This window comes from Microtus pennsylvanicus, chromosome 14 (assembly GCF_037038515.1).
Source record: "Microtus pennsylvanicus isolate mMicPen1 chromosome 14, mMicPen1.hap1, whole genome shotgun sequence".
NCBI lineage: Eukaryota > Metazoa > Chordata > Mammalia > Rodentia > Cricetidae > Microtus > Microtus pennsylvanicus.
In genome coordinates this window covers 16,327,845-16,351,711 of record NC_134592.1, presented here as the reverse complement: position 1 = coordinate 16,351,711, position 23,867 = coordinate 16,327,845, and the positions used below count along the sequence as shown (strand labels likewise).

The 23,867-nt window shown below is 40.2% G+C and overlaps 1 protein-coding gene across 8 annotated transcripts in view; it reads right to left on the bottom strand.

Annotated features, from left to right (window-relative positions):
• Atxn3 (ataxin 3) overlaps positions 1-23,867 on the bottom strand; it is a 36,604-nt gene that overhangs the window by 3,546 nt on the left and 9,191 nt on the right. For 4 of the 8 annotated variants that reach the window (XM_075948808.1, XM_075948809.1, XM_075948811.1 and 1 more), the window contains 7 exons: positions 22,011-22,096; positions 21,550-21,616; positions 18,559-18,646; positions 15,577-15,709; positions 12,362-12,528; positions 10,994-11,090; positions 4,190-4,293 (listed from right to left, as the gene is read on the bottom strand). In XM_075948808.1, the coding sequence (XP_075804923.1) occupies positions 4,190-4,293; positions 10,994-11,090; positions 12,362-12,528; positions 15,577-15,709; positions 18,559-18,646; positions 21,550-21,616; positions 22,011-22,096 (742 nt within the window). Of the gene's footprint in view, positions 1-4,189; positions 4,294-10,985; positions 11,091-12,361; positions 12,529-15,576; positions 15,710-18,558; positions 18,647-21,549; positions 21,617-22,010; positions 22,097-23,867 lie in introns of those variants that run through there. The other 4 variants (XM_075948815.1, XM_075948814.1, XM_075948812.1 and 1 more) reach the window with 2 other exon arrangements.

Genomic DNA, 23,867 nt, shown 5'->3' with positions numbered 1-23,867 from the left:
TATCCTGGTGTATATTCAGGTACTTACTTAAAGTCGCTATTCCCAGTTAAAATGCAACAGAAAGAGCTCACCCTCAAAAGGAGGGAAGTGCATTTAATAACATCCACTCTTCCCGTCCTTGCCTCAACATCATCATTTCTTTTCTGTTTTGAGAACTTTCTTTAGTTTAATTGAAAACAGATTCTTTTTTATACAATATAGTCTGTGGTTTCTCCTCCCTTACCTCCTCAGAGATCCTCCCCACCTCCCATCTACCCAACTTCATGCCTTCTCTCTCTCTCTCTCTCAAGAAAAGAAACAGGAAAATTTAAAAAACAAAACAAGAACATAGTTGAACAAATGCTTTTGTAGTATGATTGGGCATCTCTTGGATATATTCCCAAGAGTGGAATTGCTGGATCCTGAGGTACATTGACTCCCAGTTTCCTGAGAAACCGCCACACTGATTTCCAAAGTGGTTGCACAAGTTTGCATTTTTACCAGCAATGGATGAGTGTTCCCCTTACTCCACAACCTCTCCAGCAAAGGCTATCATTGGTGTTTTTGATTTTAGCCATTCTAACAGGTGTAAGATGGTATCGCAAAGTTGTTTTGATTTGCATTTCCCTGATCGCTAAGGAGGTTGAGCATGACCTTAAGAGTCTTCTGGCCATTTGAACATCTTCTGTTGAGAATTCTCTGTTCAGTTCAGTACCCCATTTTTTTAATTGGGTTAATTAGAGTTTTAATGTCTAGTTTCTTGAGTTCTTTATATATTTTGGAGATCAGACCTTTGTCTGATGCAGAGTTGGTGAAAATCTTCTCCTATTCAGTAGGTTGTCTTTTTGTCTTAATGACAGTGTCCTTTGCATTACTTCTCGGTTTCAGGAGGTCCCATTTATTCATTGTTGCTCTCAATAGAGGAATGGATAAAGAAGGTATGGCACATATACACTTCAGAGTTCTACTCAGCGGTAAAAAACAATGACATCTTGAATTTTGCATGCAAATGGATGGAAATAGAAAACACTTTACTGAGTGAGATAGCCCAGACCCAAAAAGAGGAATATGGTATGTACTCAATCATAAGTGGATTCTAGCCATAAACAAAGGCTATTGAGGCTATAGTTCGTGATCCTAGAGAAGCTAAATAAGAAGGTGAACTCAAAGAAATACATATAGTTAATACTCCTGGATACTGGAAGTAGACAAGATCTCCAGGCAAAAGTTGGGAGCAGGGGGATGGGACTGGGTGGGGAGAAGAGGAGATGGGGAGAGAAAAGGGAGAAGGGGAGGATTGGGGAGAGATTGAGGGAATGGGATAATTGAGATGGAGAAAGGGTGGATATGGGAGCAGGGAAAAAGATATCTTAACTAAAAGAGCCATTTTAGGGTTGGCTAGAGTCTTGGCTCTAGAGGGGTTCCCAGGTGTCCAAGGGGATTTCCCCAATCAGGTCCGTGGGCAGCAGAGAGGGTGCTTGAACTGGCCTTCTCCTATAGACACACTGATGAATATCTTGCATATCACCATAGAACCTTCATCTGGCGAGGGATGGAGATAGAGAGAGAGAGACCCACATTGGAGCACTGGACTGAGCTCCCAAAGCCCAGATGAAGAGCAGAAGGAGGGAGAACATGAGCAAGGAAGTCAGGACCGCAAGGGGTGTGTCCACCTACAGAGATGGTGGGACTGATCTAATGGGAGCTCACCAAGGCCAGCTGGACTGGGTCTGAAAGAGCATGTGATCAAACCGGACTCTCTGAATGTGGCTGACAATGAGGGCGGACTGAGAAGCCAATGATAATGACAATGGATTTTGATTCTACTACATGTACTGGCTTTTTGGAGCCTAGTCTGTTTGGATGCACACCTTCCTAGGATGGATGGGGGGGGCCTTGGACTTCCACAAGGCAGGACACCCTGACTTCTCTTAGGACTGGAGAGCGAGGGGGAAGGGGATGGGGGAAAGGGGATGGGAGGAGGTGGAAATTTTAAATAAATAAATACAAGAACAAAGCTAGGCAGTGGTGGTGCTTGCCTTTAATCCCAGCACTCGGGAGGCAGGCGGATCTGTGAGTACAAGGCCCGTCTGGTCTACAAGAGCAAGTTCCAGGATAGGCTCCAAAGCTACAGAGAAACCCGGTCTCAAAAAACCAAAAGAAAAAGAAAAGAAAAACAAGCAAACAAACAAAAAACTTCACAGAACAAAGGAAACACACACACAAAAGCACACTAGACATACATACACATGCAGAGACAAACATGCACACATAAAACCCATAAAAACACAAAATCAGAAACCGTAATACAGAAGCAAAAGACTAGTAAAGTTTAAAAAAAAAAGCCAAAGTTTTAAGAGACAAAACTTCTTCAAAAGAGCATTTAGCTTGTTTTGAATGGCCTGCTCTTGAATGTGACTGGTGTACCCAATGAGACTCTAATGGAGAAAACTAGCCTTTCTTCTGTGAATGGTGTCCATTGGAGACAGTTTCTGAGTTAGGGATGGGAAATCACATTCACTTCCCCATCTCAGTGCTGAGACCTCACAAAGCTTGTACTTGTGGAGACCCTGTGCATGCTGCCACCATCTCTCTGAGTTTGTTTGCGTGTCAGTTCTGTTGTATCTGGAAGGCAGTAATTTCCTGGTATCTTCCATCCCCACCGGTTCTCACCATCTTTCTGCCACCCCTCCTCAAAGTTCTCTGGGCCCTAAGGGGCAGAATTTGATGGAGACATCCCATTTAGCGCTGGTACTCCAAGGCCTCTCATTCTCTGCACATTGTGCAGTTGTGGGTCTCTGTAACTGATGGCTAGTCCTGGCTCTGATGATAGCTCATCTTCCTAGGCCACTCTACTCTTTAGCTTTTTGTTTTGCTTTTTGAGACAGGGTTTCTCTGTGTAGTGCCGGCTGTCCTGGAACTCACCTCCCAGGTGCCATCACGTTGGTCTCCCTTTCTTTATTCTTTAAGGACTATTGGACACTTTTCCCAATTCCAAAGAGTATGTTAATTACTGCATATGTAATCCTGGGTTAAAATTTTCTTTCAGCATTTTAAAACACACGATCCGCTCCTTCATTCATAAGGAAGCCTTTGTCTCAAACTGCTGTGGGAAGGTTATTTCTCACTAATCTGGGATAGCGTCTTCAGTTTTCAGAAGTCCATGAGTCTTGGTATGTATTTCTTTGGGTTTATACTAATTTGAAGTTCATTAAACTTCTTCAGATCGTAGCTTTCTGGTTTTCAGTATGTTTCTGCTCTCAAATGTGTATGTGGAATCAAGGTGTAGCAGAGTATGACTATAATCTCAGCACTCAGAAGTAGGACAATAGTGAATTTGAGGCTAGTCTGAACTAGCTAGTGAGACTCCACCTCAAAAAAAAAAAAGGATTAAATTGTCTATGTAGCTCCTCCTTTTATGGTTCTGGTATGACAGTGGTTTTCAGCTGAACCCTGGGGGTACTTGGGCATTGTCAAACTGCAAATCTTACTCAAGTCTGTGTTTTGTGAGCCTTGAAAGGTGTCTGTGTGGGGGTATATGTACATCAACTGCAGGTACCCATTGCAGCTGGAGACAGGAGTCTTTATAATGTGCCCTCTAGGGGAAGACATATCAACAATCCTTTAACAATTTATTAACAGTACAATTCTGAGAGTTCTGCATAGATTCTCTGTGAAGTCCTCTCACAGAGTTTCTTTTCCATTCAACTTTTACCAAGACTTGGCTCAAGTTAAGACCATTAAATCAAGGCCTCGTAAGTAACCCCAAATTCCAGTTACTATCTAGATTACACTAAAGCATGTTTTCCATTATTAGGTGGGGAAAGGAATTTATTTTCCACTTACTAATATTTATCATCTCTGGAGGATTTTTAAACAATGTGCTGTGAACTTCAAGTAATATGTGTGTGATTCAAAAACCAACCAGGGCATGGCTGCTGCCAGAGTAGACAACACATAATGTTCCACACTAGCTTTAGCCACATAGTGAAATTGTTAGACAGACACACAGACAGACAGACAGACATTTACCAAGTGTTTTAGTCTGTCTACCTCTTCCTTCAGAGGAACTCAGTAGATTACAAATCCACTTAAGAGTTTCAATACAATTAAAGAAGGAAGAAAATATAAAGTAAAAATGACATGAACCTTGGATGTCAAGTAAAGCATTTGAGTAACAATCATGGTGGATACTCAGAGTAATTCATACCTTGGTTGTTCCCAAGTCCTCCTGAACTTGTGGTCGGTCTTTCACAAGGGTAAGAAAGCTGCCTAGGTTGGTCTATCTCCTGCTGATGTTGATGCTGTTGTTGCCTGAAATATTCAAAAGTGATTATCTGTTAAAACAATACCCAAGAAATAAATATTCCATGAGACTACCTATTCATGTAGGCTGTTCCATAAATCAAAATGGCACTGGCCTGAACACTCAGAACATGAGAATTAATTTGACAATTACAAGTATAAAAGTTTCAAAATTTTTATTCTAAAAACCCTGCATATTTGAGTTATCAGACACACAGGTATTTTCATTTTCTGCATAAGGCTCATTAGTATTTATTCATATGCAAATGAATAAGGTTTATGCATCTTTAATATTATTAGGAGTCACTGAAGACAAACTATCTCAATTTAATATGCTCTTTCCTGCCTGGCTCCCTCTAGTCTTCCAAGTCTGAATTTAGCACGTGTCTCCTTGAGGGCTGTCCTGGCCATCCCTCTTCAAGCCTTCTCCTGGCCTTCTCACTATTTCACTTGCATTCTCAGTATAAACATACTGCCACCTTGATGCTTGTGTTTGGGCTGCAAGCTAACCAGAGCACAACCTTATGATGCTTAGCTGTGTCCCCAGTACCTGAGACTGTGTCCCTCACACAGCAGCTACATCACATACTTGATGAATTAAAGAAATAGAAGCAGTTGTATGATGACAGCAATGCTGCTGTATATTGGAAGTATGTGATCTGCGACTTGATTTTGATTTTACAAATCTTACAGTTAAGAGATTGCATGAATCTCAGAAGATACTTTTTGAAGCAGTCATAAGACTGAAAGACTTATTATTATGACGTAGCTACTAGCTTATGGGAGCCAGGGAGTAAAATGTGGTAGTTTGAATATGAATGGCCCCCATAGGCTCATATAGATATGGCCTTACTGGATAAAGTATACCACTGGGCAGTGGGCTCTGAGGTTTCAAATGCCCATGCCAGGCCAGCCTCTCACTTTCTGCCTGTGGATTCAGATGTAGAACTCTCAGCTACTTCTCCAATACCATGACTGCTTACATGCTACCATGCTCCCCATCATGATGGTAATAGACGAACCTCTGAAAGTAAGCCAGCACCAATTAAATGCCTCCTTTTTAAGAATTGTCGTGATCATGTTGTCTCTTCACCGCAAAAGAATACTGACTAATCAATCTCTCAAAAAAGACTGTGGTAAAAAAAAAAAAAAAAAAAAAAAGACTGTGGTGACTTGTGCCTGTAATGTAAGTTGCTCAGGAGGCCAAGGGAAAAGGTCACCCAAGCCCAGGATTTCAATACCAGGCTGGGTGTTATATATCCCTATCTCAAAAACAAAACAAACATGCAGGAGTATATCCTTGTATTTAGAATATGTATGCTGAAATACTAAGCTGCAACAAGAAAGAATCTGTTACTCCCAGACACTTCTGATCTGTCAACAATCTGGGGAAAGGACATGGGAGTTCCAAGGAGCTCTGCACACTAGTTCTACTGTTTGATAAGTAAGAAACATACACGAAAAACTACAAAGAAAAAAACAAAAACAAGGAAAATCTAAAAATGATTGAGATTAAGAAGTCAAATTACAAAGCTGTGTCTGATTTTAAAAGGGCCAAAATTCAATTATACACTGCATGATTTTTTCTAGTGTTCCTCTCAATTTTGAAAAAGGCTTCTGGTCAGGTTGCTAGCTTAGGATGACCTTGAACTCTAGATCTGCTGGCCAAAGTACCTCAGGCAACACCACACCCAGCTTGTCCTTCTCAGTTCTGAGCTTTATAAGTGAGCAACAAGACAACTGGGTAAGTAGAACTCCATCTTCTCTCTGTTGGCCTTCTGCTGTTGTGTGTCTTCCTTCACACATGGCCAGTCTGGAGCACGGCCTGAGCTCTGGGGATCCTGGAACATCATGCAGGCTCCCCCATGCCCTCGTCTTTCTCCACTTAAGAATCTAAGTCTGATAGAGGGAAAACTTAATCTACTTAATTTTTCATATAACTGACATATTTATTGTACATATTCATGGAGTTATTATAATTTTAAATTATGTAAAATGGGAAGACAATCAGCTGCCACCCTTGAAACGACCACTCGGGAAGTACTGAGGATGCAGCTATGGAACAAGGTCCTCAGGGCCCTACCCACCATGCATCAGTCTACAGAGGCTGCAGAAAAAGCCTGGTTTCTGGTCACAGAGTAAGTAGTCACATGAGCTACAAAGGGCAGAAATGAGTCAATGAGGCACAGCTATTTTCCTGATAAGCAAAGGCAAGGAGATTTCAGCCCTAACTCCTATATCTCATGGCTGTTTCAGTGAGACCAGAAAGTCTTGACAACTACAATATGGCTTCCTGATTCCAGGATCACAGTTCTATCTGTTTATTTTTTTGTTTGTTTTAAGATGTGGTTAGGGAGTTACATGTGATGGTGCACACCTTTAAACCCAGCACTCCAAAAGGCAAAGGCAAGCCTCTGTGAGTTTGGGGTCAGCCTGGTCTACATAGTGAGTTCTAAGACAGCCAGGGCTACAAAAAGAAACCATTCCTCAAAAAAAAAAAAATTCAAAACCCAAAAAGAAAAAGATTTAGTTAGGGGCTAGAGAGATGATTCAGCAGTTGAAATCACTGGCTGCTCTTCAGACGACTTGGGTTCAATTCCTAGCATCTACAAGGCAGTTCACAACTGTCTGTAACCCCAGCCCCAGGTTCAGGGGTTCTAATACTCTCTTCTGGACTCCGAAGGCACTGCATGCACATGGTACACATATATACATGCAGGTAAAATACCCACACATATAAAATAAAATTGAAGAAAATGGTTTTTTTCTAATTTAATATATTTATATCTAAAACATAAAAATGTTTTAGATTATGTATGGGTAGGTGCCCTCAGAGTGAGAACAGAGTATATAGTCCTCTGAATCTTGATGTCAGTCATGTGTCGTGGGGTTATCTGATCCCTGTCATTCTAGTCAGGAGCGGTCACAGCCCTTCCCACAAACTGCTCTACACTTCAGAAGCCTGGCTCAGAACTCCCTAACACTATAAGCCTCTAATTTCACTATTAATTAGTGTTTTATTTAAGTACTCTTACCTGTTTCTCTTTCTTTTTTGGTTTTTAGAGAAAAAAAATCTCTCTGTGTAACAATTCTATCCTGGAACCCGCTTTATAGACCAGGGGGGCTTGAACTCAGAGATCCGACTGCCTCTGCCTCCCGAGGGCAGGGATTAAAGCCACTTCTAGTTTTATTTTGTTTTGTTGTTGTTGTTTTAATCAAGACAGAGTTTCTCTGTAGCTTTGGAGCCTGTCCTGGAACTAACGCTTGTAAATCAGGCTGGCCTCGAACGCACAAATCCACCTGCCTCTGCCTCCTGAGTGTGCCACCACCTTCCAGCTCCATTTTTGTTTCTTAAACTGAACTGTCTGATAAACTAAGTCAAGCCATTAAAGTAACTGCATAAGTATTAAGCAATCAAAACATCATGACACTCCTTGGCTATGAATGTTTGTATCTGTCCTACTGGGAAACACTATTTCTTGTAACAGGCAGACTATAGCATTCAAAGCTATACATAAAGACATTAATGATGTTAACAACTATCTGTAGAACACATAACAGCTGATAGCCTTCAGACCCACCACTTAATTCTGTGCTCCCAACAGCAGGCATTAATGGTGCTGGTACGGACTCTGGCTTGGGGCTTTATGACTGATAAACAGATATGCAGATCATTGCTAGAAAAAATGTCATGCCAAGGAGATATTACTTACTGACCCTTACTCATAAACTATGAATTCATAATAGGCTATTTTTAGTAGTATTTTTTTACACAAAAACAGAAATCCTATAATGTGTTTTATCTGATATCTATATTAAGTATGAGGCTTTTAACACTCAATAGTAACAGACAGGGATGAACTGTGAGTAACTGGAGAAGGAAAGAAGGCCAAGAACAGAATAATCCAGAGAGACAGTGAACTATTCCAGCTAAGCAACCAAGGGTATGAGTAATGGCAAGTGCAGCATGCACGTTTAAGCAATGAGCCATCCTCAGGCCCTTGGCACCGTTCTTAAACTTTAGTAAACTAGCACTTTTAAACGCCAGTCGATGTTAAAAATAAACATCACAAAGTTAACCCTTAATTCATCTCAGTGCTACGTGACTAACTAGAACAGTGCCTGGCTGTCTTTAAGTTCTCAACAGAGGATAAAAGACTAAAGCTAGAAACAACTTCAACACACAAACAACCACTAGAAAGAGGCATGCTCATACCAAAAATGCTTTTTAAAAAGGTGCAAGGTTGACCAAAATCTTTATCATCTCAAAAGCACTAGTTATGGTTTTTAAGTTGTGAGTACTATGGCTTAATATTCATCACGGGATGTTACTGAATTACCTCTACTGCTACTCAAAGTTCAAACCTACTGGAAGTTTCAAATTTTTATTTCAAGGAAGTTAACAAAATGTCTAAATAAAAGAAAAGGGTTGGTAACAAGGCTTAGCAAGTAAAGACTCTTAGTGCTAAGCCTGACAACCTGAGTTTAAATCACAGGACCCACACAGTGGAGGAAGAGGTACCAACTCCTGCCAAATGACCTGTATGCCATACATAGTGTACACACACACACACACTTTCTCTCTCTCTCTCTCTCTCTCTCTCTCTCTCTCTCTCTCTCTCTCTCTCTCTCTCTCACACACACACACACACACACACACACACAGAAAGAGAATATACATATGACGAGAGGGGAATATATGCAGTCACTAACATCATGTATTGAAGAAAGGTATAGTGGGAACATTTTTTAAAAATAAATTTCTAGAATACTAATTTTGCCTACTTAAGTAGCTTTAAATAATTTTTAAAACTAAAATTTATATAAAATTGTTGACTACCAATATTATTTTGTGAAAACAGCATTTATTAGGGGAAAACAGACAATCCAGATGTGGTATGCAGACTGGCAATCCACCACTGGGCAATGAGATTCAGGATGAGTGGGAGCTTAGGACTAACCCAGGCAGTAAGTGAGACCAATCAAAAACTAACACAGAAACAAAAACAAAGCAACCTTACAGAAAATAAACAATTCCAAATATTTTGGAGGCACATACTAAAACTGCAATGGCATGATGACTATGACTTGTTATAAGTCCAAGCCTGTGGGAGAAGGGAAAAAATGGGAGTCAGAGGCATAATACCTGGGTCATGTGTTGATACTTACCAACTGAGTAATTAATTATATTTATATTTAGATGGGTGTATTATACATAAGTCTAAAGCTTACCATAATTTAAAAAGTAATAGTTAATGCTAAAATTCAAAAGGACATGAAAAGCACTAATAAGTACTATTTTAAAATGTAAATATAATTAAATCTATGAATCAGTCACTGAATAAAGACTAGAAATATCTCACATTAAGAGGATGTCAGCTGTTCAGAACTTTCCTTCATATACTTCTGAGTTGTGACTTAAAAAAACAGAAAACAGAAAAGGGTAAACATTATCTTCACAATACCAGCAGAGGCAAAATGGTCCAAACTTTATACCACTAATTGGCCAACTATGAGTCTAAGATGTGGCTGCTCAAGTTCAGAGGCGCTGATTGATGTGTGGCCGCTGCTGTTGTGCTGGGGTGAAGCCCATGCCTTACACAGGCTGGGTGAGCACTCTCCACCAAATTGCGTCCCAGACATTCAAAGAACTTAAAATGTGAAAACAAATGCTTCCCAGATTGATGAGACGAGATATATATCTGTAGAGTCCATCTCTGGCCTTATCTTTCTGATCTGAGATCAGAGGGTTCAATTATCTATTATTGATCATAATTATTGATCATATTATTTATCACTTTTAATGTCGAGTTCGGTTTAAAAATAATAAAAAAGCTAAAAATGATGACATATATCTGTAATCCTAGCACAAGGGAAGCTGAAGTAGAAAGACAGCCAGGAGTTTAAGGCCAGCTAGACCACATAAGAAAACTCTATCCAAAAAATAAAAGTTTTGTGAACAGCAATTACTAGAAAGAAAGACATTATAAAAGTAAATAGCCAAGCAGTGGTGGCCCATGCCTTTAATCCCAGCACTCATGAGGCAGAGGCAGGAGGATCTCTGTGACTTCGAGGCCAGCCTGGTCTACAAGAGTTAGTTCCAGGACAAACTCCAAAGTCACAGTGAAATCCTGTCTCAAAAAACAAAACAACAACAACAAAAAAAAACCCAAAAAACAAAAAAGTATAAACATTTCTTTTTAGTACTTACAAACTGAGTATACCATGTGGTTTGGGGAGTTTATGGTTCCGATTGATGGTTTCTATGCTCCTGGTGCTAATGGGTCTTGGGCCTCCTAAAGTGACAACCAGCAGGACTACAAAGCACCTACTGTCTGTACTTGGGAAGATACCCCCCCTCCCTCAAATGCTGTTTCCCTGTTAACTGATGGGAGGATTAGCAGGGCCAATAGATCAATATGCAGTAACTCTTTCCTGTCCTAAGTCCATTTTCCTTCTGATAAGCAAAATCCCACAAGGTTCCCTTTATCTAAGGCCATGTAAATTTATCCAAGATTGGGCAAAGGTTTTTCTCTAAAACTGTTAAATACTTCACACTTTATTTGCTGCAAAACTTTATACACACACACACACACACACACACACACACACACACATTCATAGGTTCAGTCAGTAAACAGTAACTTAGAAACAGACAAAATAAGCAAGTATTAAATAATGTAACTTTAATCTGTACTAACTACTTTACTTTTCAAAGTAGGCTTCTCTCCTCTTCCGCAGCTCTTCTGAAGTAAGATTGGTACTTGACGTCTGTGGACTATCTTGAGACATATTTCTGGAACTACCTAAAAAAAGCCAATCATTTTATATACCTGTTCAAGTAGCAGTATATTTGTTCTTCCTGAAAAAGGCACCAGATTTCATTATAGATGATTATGAGCTACTATGTGGCTGCTGGGAATTGAACTCAGGACCTCTGGAAGAGCAATTAATACTCTTAACCTCTGAGCCATCTCTCCAACCCAAAAGTTTTCTTCTTAAGAACATCCAACTACTGTTCTGAAAATGAAAGAAGGCTATGGAAGTCTCAGGGAAAACCTAATGTGTTACTGCAACCGTGGATGATGCCATCTGCAATGCAGATGTGAGAATACAAGTCCACACTCCACCCGGTATGAGAGGCCTTGAAGACCACATTTGTGTGCCCTTTAAACTTCCCCGGACTGCATCTCCACCTTCAACGGCATGGTATTCCTCAAAGCAGCCCGGCATGGTATTCCTCAAAGCAGCCCGCGAGGACGACCATGACACACCCTTACTCTGTTCTCAACAACTTGTTTCTAAGTTCTCACTAGTAACTGTACCAAACACAGATTGCATATAAACTGTGACAATGGCAAGATGGTTTTCTGTGCATTACTGCAAGAACCCAGCAGGCCCATGCTAATAAAACATGGAACTCCACGCTCCATGGAATATGCAGAGGTAGGCCTGGAGGTGAGGAGTCTAGAGTAACAGTAATAACTTTATTAACGGATCCTCAATGCACTAAGATGTTTAAAGAATTCAGATGATGAAAAACCTCATTAAAAGTAGAAGTAGCTTCATATAAATTAAATTAAAAGAAAATGCTTTCAGTAAACTTGCTTTGTGTGTCAACACTTTGCTCTGCCAACATTCCCAAGGGGTTTATCATCTCTCCTCCACTGACAGACTTACATCAGTGAAAAAGGTATATCCCTCAAAAGAGGGCTTAAGTACTAAGTTGTCCAGCCGGGAAGTAAGGGTTGTCCACTGGCATGCATTTGTTAAGACAGCTGGCTTAGCAAAGGAAGATTAATTCATTTAGTTGTTGTATCAGTTCAATATTGTAATCAAATAACATAACCAGAAGTAAAATTACAGCTGTATTAAACACAACAAATAACAATCCTAATATAAGCTATAAAAGTGATTCAAGATCAGGGAAATCTAAAAGAAATACTGAAATTCTAGAACTATTGCTTTTGCAGGAACTCTTAAAGAACTTCCAAAAGCACAATAATTTTCTGAAAAGCTAAGAACAACTTGAACCAGTTCTCCAAAGATGACTGAAGTACACCCCAAATGCTCATACCTTGCATACTGAGCTGAATGGCCCTGCGGAGATCAGCTTCTTCATCCTCCATGTCGATTTCCTGGCGACTTATCGCGAGAGCCCTCTGCAAATCATCCTCATCTTCATCCAACACCCCAGCCCCGTCAGCCGCCTCTAGGACTCGTTCCAGATCTGCTTTAAGAACACTAAGCAACAAATGCATATATAGAAATTATAGCCTGCTCCTCGATTTTATTTTTCATTAAAAAAATTTTATGTGTATGTGTATTTTGCTTGCATGTTTATCTTGCACATTATGTGCAGTGCCTGAGGAGGCCAGAAGAGGGTGTTGGATACCCTGAGACTAGAGTTATAGAAAGTTGTGAGTTACCAGGTGAGACCTGAGGATCAAACCTAAGACATCTGGAAAAGCAGCCAGTGCTCTTAGCCACTGAGCCATCTCTCCAGTCCATAGTCTTCAATTTTAGATAAAATTAAAGGCACTTACAAACTAAAGATTTTAGACAAAAAAAAAAAAACACACTCTAGAAAATAAAGTTCACTAACAGAACAACTGAGTTGTAATATGAATCTAAGCCAAGATATTTAAGTAATTCATATATGCTCATTCCATAAACTTCACTAAAACACAGCCTTGCTTATGCCCTTATGCTTGTTTTTCAGCTACTTGTGAGGTGAAGACAAAAGGATGTCAAAGTTGACAACTGGCAACTTAATGACACCTGCCATTAGAAATGGGGGGGGATGGGATGGCCATGACCCGGATGATGTTCAATGGTAGAGTGCGAGTGTATGCATGAAACTTAGGATTTGAGCACAAGCACTACAAATAATAATAGTAATAATAATTAATAATTGTAACAACTCATTTTCGGATGGGGGAGGTATATTCAAGAGATGTAGCACAGGAGGTAGAATATTTGCCTAGGATACACAAAACCCCTGGATTTGACCTCCTGCATCACAAATAAAAGAGCATGGCGGCACACACATTTTTAATCCTAGCCAGCCAGAGCTACTTAAGATCTTATTTCTTTTTTGCTCTTTCCATTTTTTGTTTGTTTTGCTTTGTTTTGTTCTGTTTTGTTTTTCAAGACAGGGTTTCTCTGTGTTACAGCCTTAGCTGTCCTGGAACTTGTTTTGTTGACCAGGTTGGCCTCAAACTCAGGAGATCCACTTGCCTCTGCCTCCCGAATGCTGAGATTAAAGGCCTGAGTCACCACTACCTGGAGAGATCTTATTTCAAAAAATTAAATCAATACAGAGGATCCTCCAACAATATGTGGGCATATCAAACTGCCTTATAAACATATTTAGGTCTATAGATTAATAGAGGTAAATAGTAAGATCTAATTGGTGGAGACATAACACACTTTGGTTACATAACAGAGAAATCAAGCAGGAACTGAGCTGGAAGCTTCCACTTTGCTGACCAGCTTTCATAATGCTGGAAGGTGCTATGGAGGCTGCTGGAAGAGAAAAACCATTACCAGTCGTAGGCCCTGTCATGCTATGCTGTAATATATTGCCAGACAAGATGACATGACTATTTTGGAGGGAAACCAACCACTTTTTTTCTTCCTCATCCACTTTATTTTATTTTGAGACACGATCTCACTATGTAGGTGACTCTGGCCGTCCTAGAACTCAATATATAGACCTGGCTGGTCTCAAACTCAGAGAACTCCACTTGTGTCTGCCTCCCGAGTGCTGGTATTAAAGACATGTACCACCATGCCTGGTCCAACCATTTTTTTATGGGATCTGAGGGTCACACCTCAGAAAGTAATTCATGCCTGGTACCATAAACCTGTCAAAAGCCCATAGGCCATACAGCTGAGGTCATAGGCCCTAGGTGGGGGCAAAACTACTATTGTTTTACTAAATGGACAGGTCAAACACCCTTCCAAATACATTTAGACCTACAGATTTGTTCTTGATCAGAAAAAACCGTTTTGGGGGAGGGTTGGGTAGTAGATAGCAGCTACGGCAAAGACTCAGAAGCCTTCAAAGTGCTTGAGAAGAAGTGACTATTAAGTGCTCAGACTTAAAGAGGATCTCCTTATCAACCCTCAAGGAACTTCAGAGCAGGGGCAGAAAGAATGTTAACAGCAGGAGATTAGGAAGGGATGCTGAGAAATGTTGTCTTCTGACTGTGACATGGCTACTATACTCATACATAGCAGCGATGGTTACCAGCACAAAACCTTCACAAAGTTCAAGCGATCAACATTCCTGCATGGATAGGGGAGCACTCATGAGGCCCCCCACCCCACCCCTAACTAAAGAGCTCCATGGTATTTATCACTGTTAAGGTAAAGGGAGTATAGACACTTAAGAAAAATTACTATACCACAGTAGTATAGTGGTATAGGGTCATCCATGAAAGCAACACTAGTTACACTCAGTGAGCAATAAAATAAACCAAAAGAGAACAGGAAGGGGACATGCTGGAAAGGTAAAGAGATTCAAAGGGGACAGGAAGGGGTTAGGAGAGGGTAATGAGTGATGAACATAATAAAAATAATTATATTCATGTATAAAATTGCTAAATAAATAATACTTTAAGATAAAGTAAAATTACATAAGCACATCAAAGTTTTGAATTCCCTGTTCCCCATCAAAGTATGTCCATATAATTTTAAAAAATGCCCAAAATTTAATGAATAAATGAAATGAAAATAGGGGATTGGGCATAACGGAATAGAACATTTGCCTAATATGAACATGAGGCTGATTCCTAGCAACATAAAAACAAATACACAAAATAAGATAAAAAAAAAAAAAAACAAGCTGGGCGATGGTGGCGCACGCCTTTAATCCCAGCACTCGGGAGGCAGAGGCAGGCGGATCTCTGTGAGTTCGAGACCAGCCTGGTCTAGAAGAGCTAGTTCCAGGACAGGAACCAAAAGCTACGGAGAAACCCTGTCTCGAAAAAAACAAAACCCTAACCTCTGGCAGTCTATGACCACACATTAACTACAAGCAGTAAATGCAGTATATGGAGCGATGGCTCCATAGTTAGTATCACTTCCTACTCTCCAAAGGGCAAGTTCAGCTCCCAGCACCCACATCCTGCAGCTCACAATCACCTGTAACTCTAGCTCTACTGGATCCAATCCCAATACTGGCCTTGGTGGGCACTCACACAGACACAAAAAGTGTAAGCATGGACATTTAATTCTTCTGAGGGCATGCTACATCATATATTACACAACAGCACCAAAATTTACCTCTGTTCTTTCAGATGCGCCAATTCTTCTCCAATAAGTTTTGGTCGATGCATCTGCTGGACCTTGATCATCTGCAAAAGTTGGTCAGCTTCGCAGTCTGGCAGATCCCCCTTAACAACAAATATAGAATAACCTAAAAAGAGGCAAAAACAAACTAAAACAACTAGTAGGAGGTTCAAACTTCATCTGAAATGATAGTTGACAGAAAGGTAACAGAGCACAGGAGGAAAAACATGAGGTGAAATCCAGAAAGGCCTAACTTATGTGATGACTCTCACCTGGATCAGGATCGAGCCTCACTGCTCCCATCGGTCAGACTCGGTGGCCACAGAGACAAAAGCAGTCCTGTCTACAAGGGCCCAGAGAAGCAGCGTCTGACCACATGACTACTTGCTACAAGTAAACAAGCAGGCAGGTAGAGGAGAAGCAGAGAAAAGGACCTGGACCCAATGGCTTTTGTTCAATCCTAGCTCTGCCACTCCCCAGTGCCATAGGGTCTGTCAATCATTCACCCATCTGTGTTGGTATCTCTAATTACTAAACAGTGATAAGGAACCTTCCTCAAATGGCAGATATGAAGTCACTTTTGGTGAATATATCCAATGACTGGTAACATGGATAAAATAAGTAGCTGGAATATGTGCTGGAAATGGCAGCTCTTCACCTTGCTCCCTGCCCCATCCACAGAGCTGGGAAGCCAATTTTCTAACTGAAAACAGGAGCTGGGAAGCCAGAACCTCAAATATAGTCAGTGTGCCAATATGCCCCACGGTTTGGGAAACAATACACTGGTACAATGCAAATTTTAATAAACACTCACTCAATAAGACAGGTTTTCTCAGCTACAACTAAGTCCAACTTAATAAATGTTTTCTACCATTGATTTTCTTGAACTTCAATGAAACAAAGATTGAGAGGGCTGTTCACTAAAAAGAATATGTTCAACCCATTTTCTTTTGATAAGGACAAGCTTATTCAGAGTTCAGATGTCTTGATGTGTTTTCTGCTAATAAACCTGTTTCTAAACCCCTAGAATCTGTATGTCAGCTCACTATGAAAAGAAGATATTCTGCCTTATGCAGACATCATACTAACTCTCGATTTTATTTAAGACTCTTTTCTTTTAAATTTATTTATTTATTAAGGATTTCTGCCTCATCCCCGCCACCGCCTCCCATTTCCCTCCCCCTCCCCCGATCAAGTCACCCTCCCTCATCTGCTCGAAGAGCAATCAGGGTTCCCTGACCTGTGGGAAGTCCAAGGACCGCCCACCTCCATCCAGGTCTAGTAAGGTAAGCGTCCAAACTGCCTAGGCTCCCCCAAAGCCAGTATGTGCAGTAGGATCAAAAACCCATTGCCATTGTTCTTGAGTTCTCAGTAAGACTCTTAATTAATTTTCAGTGTGTTAGAAAATCACTAATTTGTAAAGTAAGTGTGTGATTATAATATATATTAAGTTTTTATAAAAAACACTCTGGCTGCTTTATCAACATATCATATAGAAACTAATGTCCAAGAAGAAGGATTTTTCCTCAAATGGAAGCCTGAAAGAAAGCACATATAGGTAAGCAAGCAAAAGCAATCAACCAAACAACAACCATGGAAGTCAAGTCTTTTGGGGCTGGACAGACAGTTCAGCGGTTAAAAGTACTTGCTGCTTTTCCAGAGGATTCAGATTTGATTCCTAGCACTTGCATGGAGGCTCACAGCCAGTTCCAGAGGATCTGATGCCCTCTTCAGGCCTCCACAGGCACCAGGCACACACATGGTACATAGACATACATTTAAATAAAATGCTCATACACATAAAATACTAAAATAATTTTGAAAAAAGTCTTCTTGGACATGTCTGACTTGAAATCTTCCTGGACTGCCAAATGAGGATGCCAAGCACAGGACTGGTGTTCAGAGGAATGTCTAAGCTAAAGCTAAAAGTCTGGGATTATGCATGTACAGATCATAAACTGTGATTAAACAATGGAAAACCACATAAGGAAGAAGATGAGATGGGAAAGGGTGTGACGATCCACAAGAGGAACCTGACAGAAGCGGTGGGTGAGACAGGCAGATGCCAATATGTAATTCCACTGTGTCATATTTAAGGACATAAGGAATCTAAGCACTGTTTGTTAACAGAGGCTAAGGTGACATCAATCACCATACCATCCCCATATCAGCTCAAACCTAGTTAAAGTACCTAGGTTCCATTCACTCGAACACCCAGGGGTCAAGTAGATTTAGGGGGGAAAAGTTAACCAAGTCCAATTATTGAACCTGATTTCAATTCGGGTTGAAGTGTGAAGAAAGCATCAGGGATGAGAGATAAGAGGCTTAAACACGGGTTAGCTGACGTCACAATAGCACTGGAGTTCGCTAGCTAGGGATACATGTCAGAGCAGAGTTCTACCCCACATGCACACAGCCATGGGTTTTCACAATCCCCATCACCACATTATTAAACATTATTAAAGCAAGATTATAGTGCCACTGTGAATATTTTAGTAAAAAAAAATTACTTTTAAAGATTTCATCATGAAAATAGTTACAGAAAAAACAGTAGGGCAAACAGGAAGTAGGCAAGGTATAAAGAAATAAGCCGTGTAGAGGTACAGAACGATCAAGAAATCATTTTCTTTCCTTTTACATTTCACATATGTCTATGAAATTTGAGAGGCCCAGTGAGAGTGAGAAGAGAGACTCGCGGGTTTATGGCAACCGACTGGAAGGGTTCAACAGGTGACAATGCACCAGAAATAGTTCTAATGAGAAAATTACAAATGGGCAAGCAGCTAGAGCTTCATAGGTAAGAGAAGCTCTTCATTCTAATCAATGGAAGCAGAGAGCTTTTACCCTGAGTTGATCACCTACACTGTAAGGGTGACTCACTGCTATTGTCAGAGATCACACACTATTACACACACAAATAATGACTCGGTTTCGTTTAAGCTACCCTCAAAGATAAAATTTTTGGTATTTATTTACCTTCTTGCTGTAACTGAGCCAAGAATAGTGCGAGGTACGTATCTGATATTAATTCTGGACCCGTCAGGAGAGAATTCAAGTTAAACCACTAAAAAAAGAATTAATATTAAAGTTAATGAACAAAGTTATATGCAAAAATAATTTCTCATGTTAAACATATAACCTACCAAAATTTAGAATGACTGTCTAAATAAATATATCAAACTAAGATTCTTCTAACGTACTGAATACTGTGATTAGAAAAAAATGCTGGCCGGGCGGTGGTGGCGCACGCCTTTAATCCCAGCACTCGGGAGGCAGAGGCAGGCGGATCTCTGTGAGTTCGAGACCAGCCTGGTCTACAGAGCGAGTTCCAGGACAGGCTCCAAAAGCTACAGAGAAACCCTGCCGCGAAAAACCAAAAAAAAAAAAAAGAAAAAAATGCTGTACAACAAATTAAGGCATAAACTTGAACTCCTTCTAAAAGCACAGAAGCTGATAGTACCTTAAATGCCTTTACTGATAGCTATAATTACATGGTTTCAGGCTATCAGGCCAACGTACCTACTCATGTCATAGTGACATGGGGGAAAACGATAGCTACACACTTTTTCACTTGGCCAAAAGACTAGAATTTTTAAAAGGTAAACGTTCTGGGGAAAGAATTTTTAATCGCCATTTCATTTTAACAAGACCTCTAAGCTACCACTGAATGTGATTAACAACATGACGTCACAACCTCAGAGGTGCCCTTACTTAAACAGAAAAATGCAAAAATGTTCCTAAGTCATGCTCGATTCCACGCACAACTAATGACTCTTCCTGGATTTTGATAAGCCACAGAGTTCTTTTACCAATCATTTCTTTCTTTACACAGGGATCAGTGGCTTGCCTCAGAACAGATACACCAAGCCTCTGCCTCTTCAGCATTGGTTAAAGGTGTGTGCCATCACACCTAGCTAAAAATCTGTTCCTAAACAAGAACACAAATCAGAACCAAGGACCAATAGACCAATACTAGCCATCTTCCATAACTGTCAAAGATAAAATAGTTCAAAATGTAAAAAGCCCAAAAAAGAGATAAATTAAAAAAGTTCAAAACAATGTTTCCTACAAATCACTACAAAGTTGCATGCGAGTTTTACATTTCTAGGCCTTAAAAATACAGTGGTTACTTTATTCAGAAAAATAACACTGGGTCCTAATTTTCTAAAGGCACAAATAAGCCCTCAATGACTACAAAGGAGGAGGGCAGAGAAGTCACATGGAATTGACCTGGCTCTTTGCAGAGGTGATTCTGTCCCAGTTCACATCTCCTTACCTGCTCTCCACACACCTTACAGAGAACATAAATATTGCTTTTTCCTTAGCTTTTGGAACAGGAGATTGAACCTAGAACCTTGTGATAATCATAAGCACCCACCCTGCTCATGATGAACAGTACCGAGCAATCACCGAAGACTGGGCTACTTCCAGATGGCCCAGTTAAAAGCTAACCGTACAGTTTACTTAAAAATAAATAGATAAATATGTATATATACACACACATATATCACACACACAGTGCCCTTTCCTTTGAAATACTTAATTTTGTGTATATGTATGTATGTGCACCATGTGTGTGCTCGGTGCCCACAGAGGTCAGGGCCACTGGCTTCTATGGAACTGGAGTTACAGTCAGTTGTGAGGCACCCCATGGGTGGCAAGAACCAAATTCAGATCCTCTGCAAGAGCAGTAAGGTCATACCCACTGAGCTACATCTCCAGGTTTAATGTATTATTTCTTTTCTTTTCACATTTAATGTAATTTAATTTATTTATTCTTGGATTTTTTAAGGCAGGGTCTCACAGATTTGACTGGCCAAAAACTCACAGATCTCCCTGTCTCTGCTAGAAGCAAAGATGAACACCTCCACACTCAGCATTTTTGCTTTTTATTTTAAAAAACAGCTTATTGAAGCAAAACTGACTTGAAATAAACTGCTGTCCCTCTCTCCTCCTGTCTATCCTGAGGGTTTCACTATGTAGTCCAGGCTGGCCTTAAGGCCTCCCAAGGTCAGTCTCCTGAGAGTTGAGTCACAAGGCATGGGCCACTGTACTTGGATAAACTGCACATACTTCTGTTACAACCTGGGATTTTTGTTTTGCTTTGTTTAGTTTGATTTTTTTGAGACAGGGTTTCTCAGTGTAGCCTTGGCTGTCCTGGAACTCACTCTGTAGACCAGAGTGGCCTTCAACTCACAAAGAACTGCCTGCCTCAGCCTCCTGAGTGCTGGGATTAAAGGCGTGCACCACCACTGCCTGGCATCATTTGCAGAAATGTTTGTATTACCCCTATTAAACCATCAACATCACCAAGAGAGTGGACAAACTCTTCAGAGTCCAGTCTCTCGTGTTCCTTCTCTCCATCCCCAGCCATACACAAGTACTGCTCAGTCTACTGTCATCACTGTATCTGGCACTCATTTCTGAGATTCATCCACGCTGCTTGTGTATAAGCAGTTCGTTCCCTTTGACTGCATGAGCTGCTTTCCAGTAACCCTTACCCAAACTGAACATTCTAAGAAGGCCGTTGCATGACTGCAGCTTCTCAAAAGCATGGTAGTGGCGACTTTATGCAGATGTATTCCCCAGCAGTGGGACTGCCTGAATAATCCTGTCCCACTAATGTCAACTGCTAAATGTTTTGTTTGTTCCTGACATTTCAGGCTTTGTTACAGTACTATGCTAAACACAAATCATCACACAAAAACATATTTAATGGTAAACACATGTGCCATATTTTAAATACAGAATATTTATACAAGTGATATAACCTGTATGGTTTTTTTTCTTGAAAAACTGATTATCTTCTCTTAAGATATCCATTTTCTTATCTGTTGAACTAAGTCCAGGCTCAGGTAGAGTGCATAGGACCCTGGGCTTCAGCCTAAAGACACCAGTCACTTGCATTTTAGTTCTAAATGGAGTGTAGACTGTGATTAAAGGACAAGAAAGGAGAAGAAATATTACCTGTTTTCCTAATTTTCTAACTGTAAACCAGTGTTCTTTATAATTGCATATAAAGGATCTTTCATTTCTAGAAAAGACAAAACATATACTATTAATACTGTTACGTTGGAATATTAGGAGATATATACTAGCAAGTACAATAAAATTTCTATCAGTTAGAATACAGCTACACTTATGTGTTACTGATTTTAAAAAATAAAAATAATCTAACTCTATGCATTTTCCACAGGAGCTTAGGGATATTACGCCCCAAAGTCTGCACACCACTCAGGTTAGTGACTTCACTGGCACGGATTAGAAGGCAGCTGCTCAAGGGTACCAAGGGTGACATGTGAAGTCCAAGGGCTTCAAATGCAGTAGCAGTATAAGGCAGAGACATTCACAATGAATTCGTCCTTATTCAGAAACTGTAGCTTTAAAAATCAAGTTTAAATAAAGAAATGTAGGGAGAAAAGTCTTACATAGGATCAATTCTGAGCCTCTGGTACTCTGGACTGTTGAATAGGATTAGTTCTAAACCCCAAACTTTCAAGGCATTGCTTATAACCTGTCAAAAGAAAAACAGCAACTTTTCATGAGCTAAAACTTCAAGTCCAAATTTAAGTAGCATAGCTACATTAATTATATAAGCAACTGTACTTTACATATAAACTTTTGAGAATAGTTTTTAAAAATTATATCCCTATGATAACCCACTGAAGCCATAAATAATATATACATGTGAATTTAATTTCATTGTTTTTTTTTATTATTTTTGTTTACGTGTATTAGTGTGTCTGAGTGAGTATAGACTACTGTGTAAGTGCCTGTGGAAGCCAGAAGAGGATGTCAGGTCCCCATACCGTGGAGTTACAGGCAGCTGTAAGTAGCCTAATGTGGGTGCTGGGAAGTGAACTAGTCCTCTGAAATACCACTAAGCATTCTTACATGTGAAGCCATCTCTATAACCCCTACAATTCCATTTTATACCCACTGTAAACTAGTTCACTACATACAGTCGCTGTACAACTAGTCCACCACATACACCCACCTGCAACGGCAGTGACCAAAAGCATATAAAGTAAATTCTCCCTGGGCATTTAAAAATAAGCTTCAGGGGCTGGAAAGATGACTAAGTGGTCAACAGTGCATGCTGCTCTTATGGGGCTGAAGTTCAGTTCCCAGCACCCATGTCAGGGGACTCATAATCACCTGTAATTTCAGCTCCAGAGCTCCATTGCCCTCTTCTGGCCTCCGCAGACAGTAGTACTCATGTGCACATACCCACACATATTCATATACATACACAAATAATCTTTAAAATAAAAGTAAATCTTCTTTAAGTTTGATATATTTTAGAATTCTGTAGTCATGAACAAAAAGTCAAACCTGATTATTGCAAACTGAGAAAAATGGAGAGACATTTGAGAAAATGGTCTATCTTTCCTCCCGTGTGGGCAACAAAGAAACAAGCACACTGTGTAGTAACTCAGTGTAAGGGAGCAGTAAAGCAGTGTGGGCTGTGCCAACCATGACCCATGATCCTAGCTAAGGGTCAGTAGTCTTCATGCTGTCACAGTGAAGTACTGGGGGGAAGTGCTAGAGAATGGGGACCCTACGAGGGTAGCATAGAAAGAATTTCTAAAGTAAATACTTGCAGAAATAGATCTCTTAAAAGACATTCTGAAAGAAGTTAGACAACCCTCAATCGTTAGAATGAAAGATCCACAGGTAAAAGAGCCCCACAAACACATGAATTTAGACATGGTGGCTCCCAGTTGCAATCCCAGCACCTAGGAGACCAAAACATGACTTTGGAAAGTTCAAGACCAGGTGAGGCTACAAAGCAACACCTTGTCTATAGAAGCCAACCAAACATATATACATAAATCACTGCAGGGTTAGAGGTTTTCTCTAGGGCAGAATACTTGTCAGTATGTGACAAGACTTTATATCATCCCTAGCACTATAAAGAAAAACTACCGCAAAATTAAAATGGAGCCTAATGAGTCTTGGCTCTGCAGTAGAGTCTGAGCACCTGTGAGTCTTTGGAGCCAATCCCAACCCCAACCTCCAAAAGGGCTACAAATTACCATATAGATCAGAAGCCACAGAGGTACTACAGGAATCCAATCCTGTAGGATGATTTAAATGAAGGCTTCAAGGCACTGCAACTTCTCAGATGTACCAGGGATAATAAGTTTGAAGTACTGTAATTTATTAGAATTAAAGCTATTAGCACTTACATGCAAATTAAGCAATCTCAGGAAGCAAGTTTTAATGGCCCTGTTCTAAACTGAGAACGGTAGCACACACTTGTAATTCCAGTCTGGAGGCAC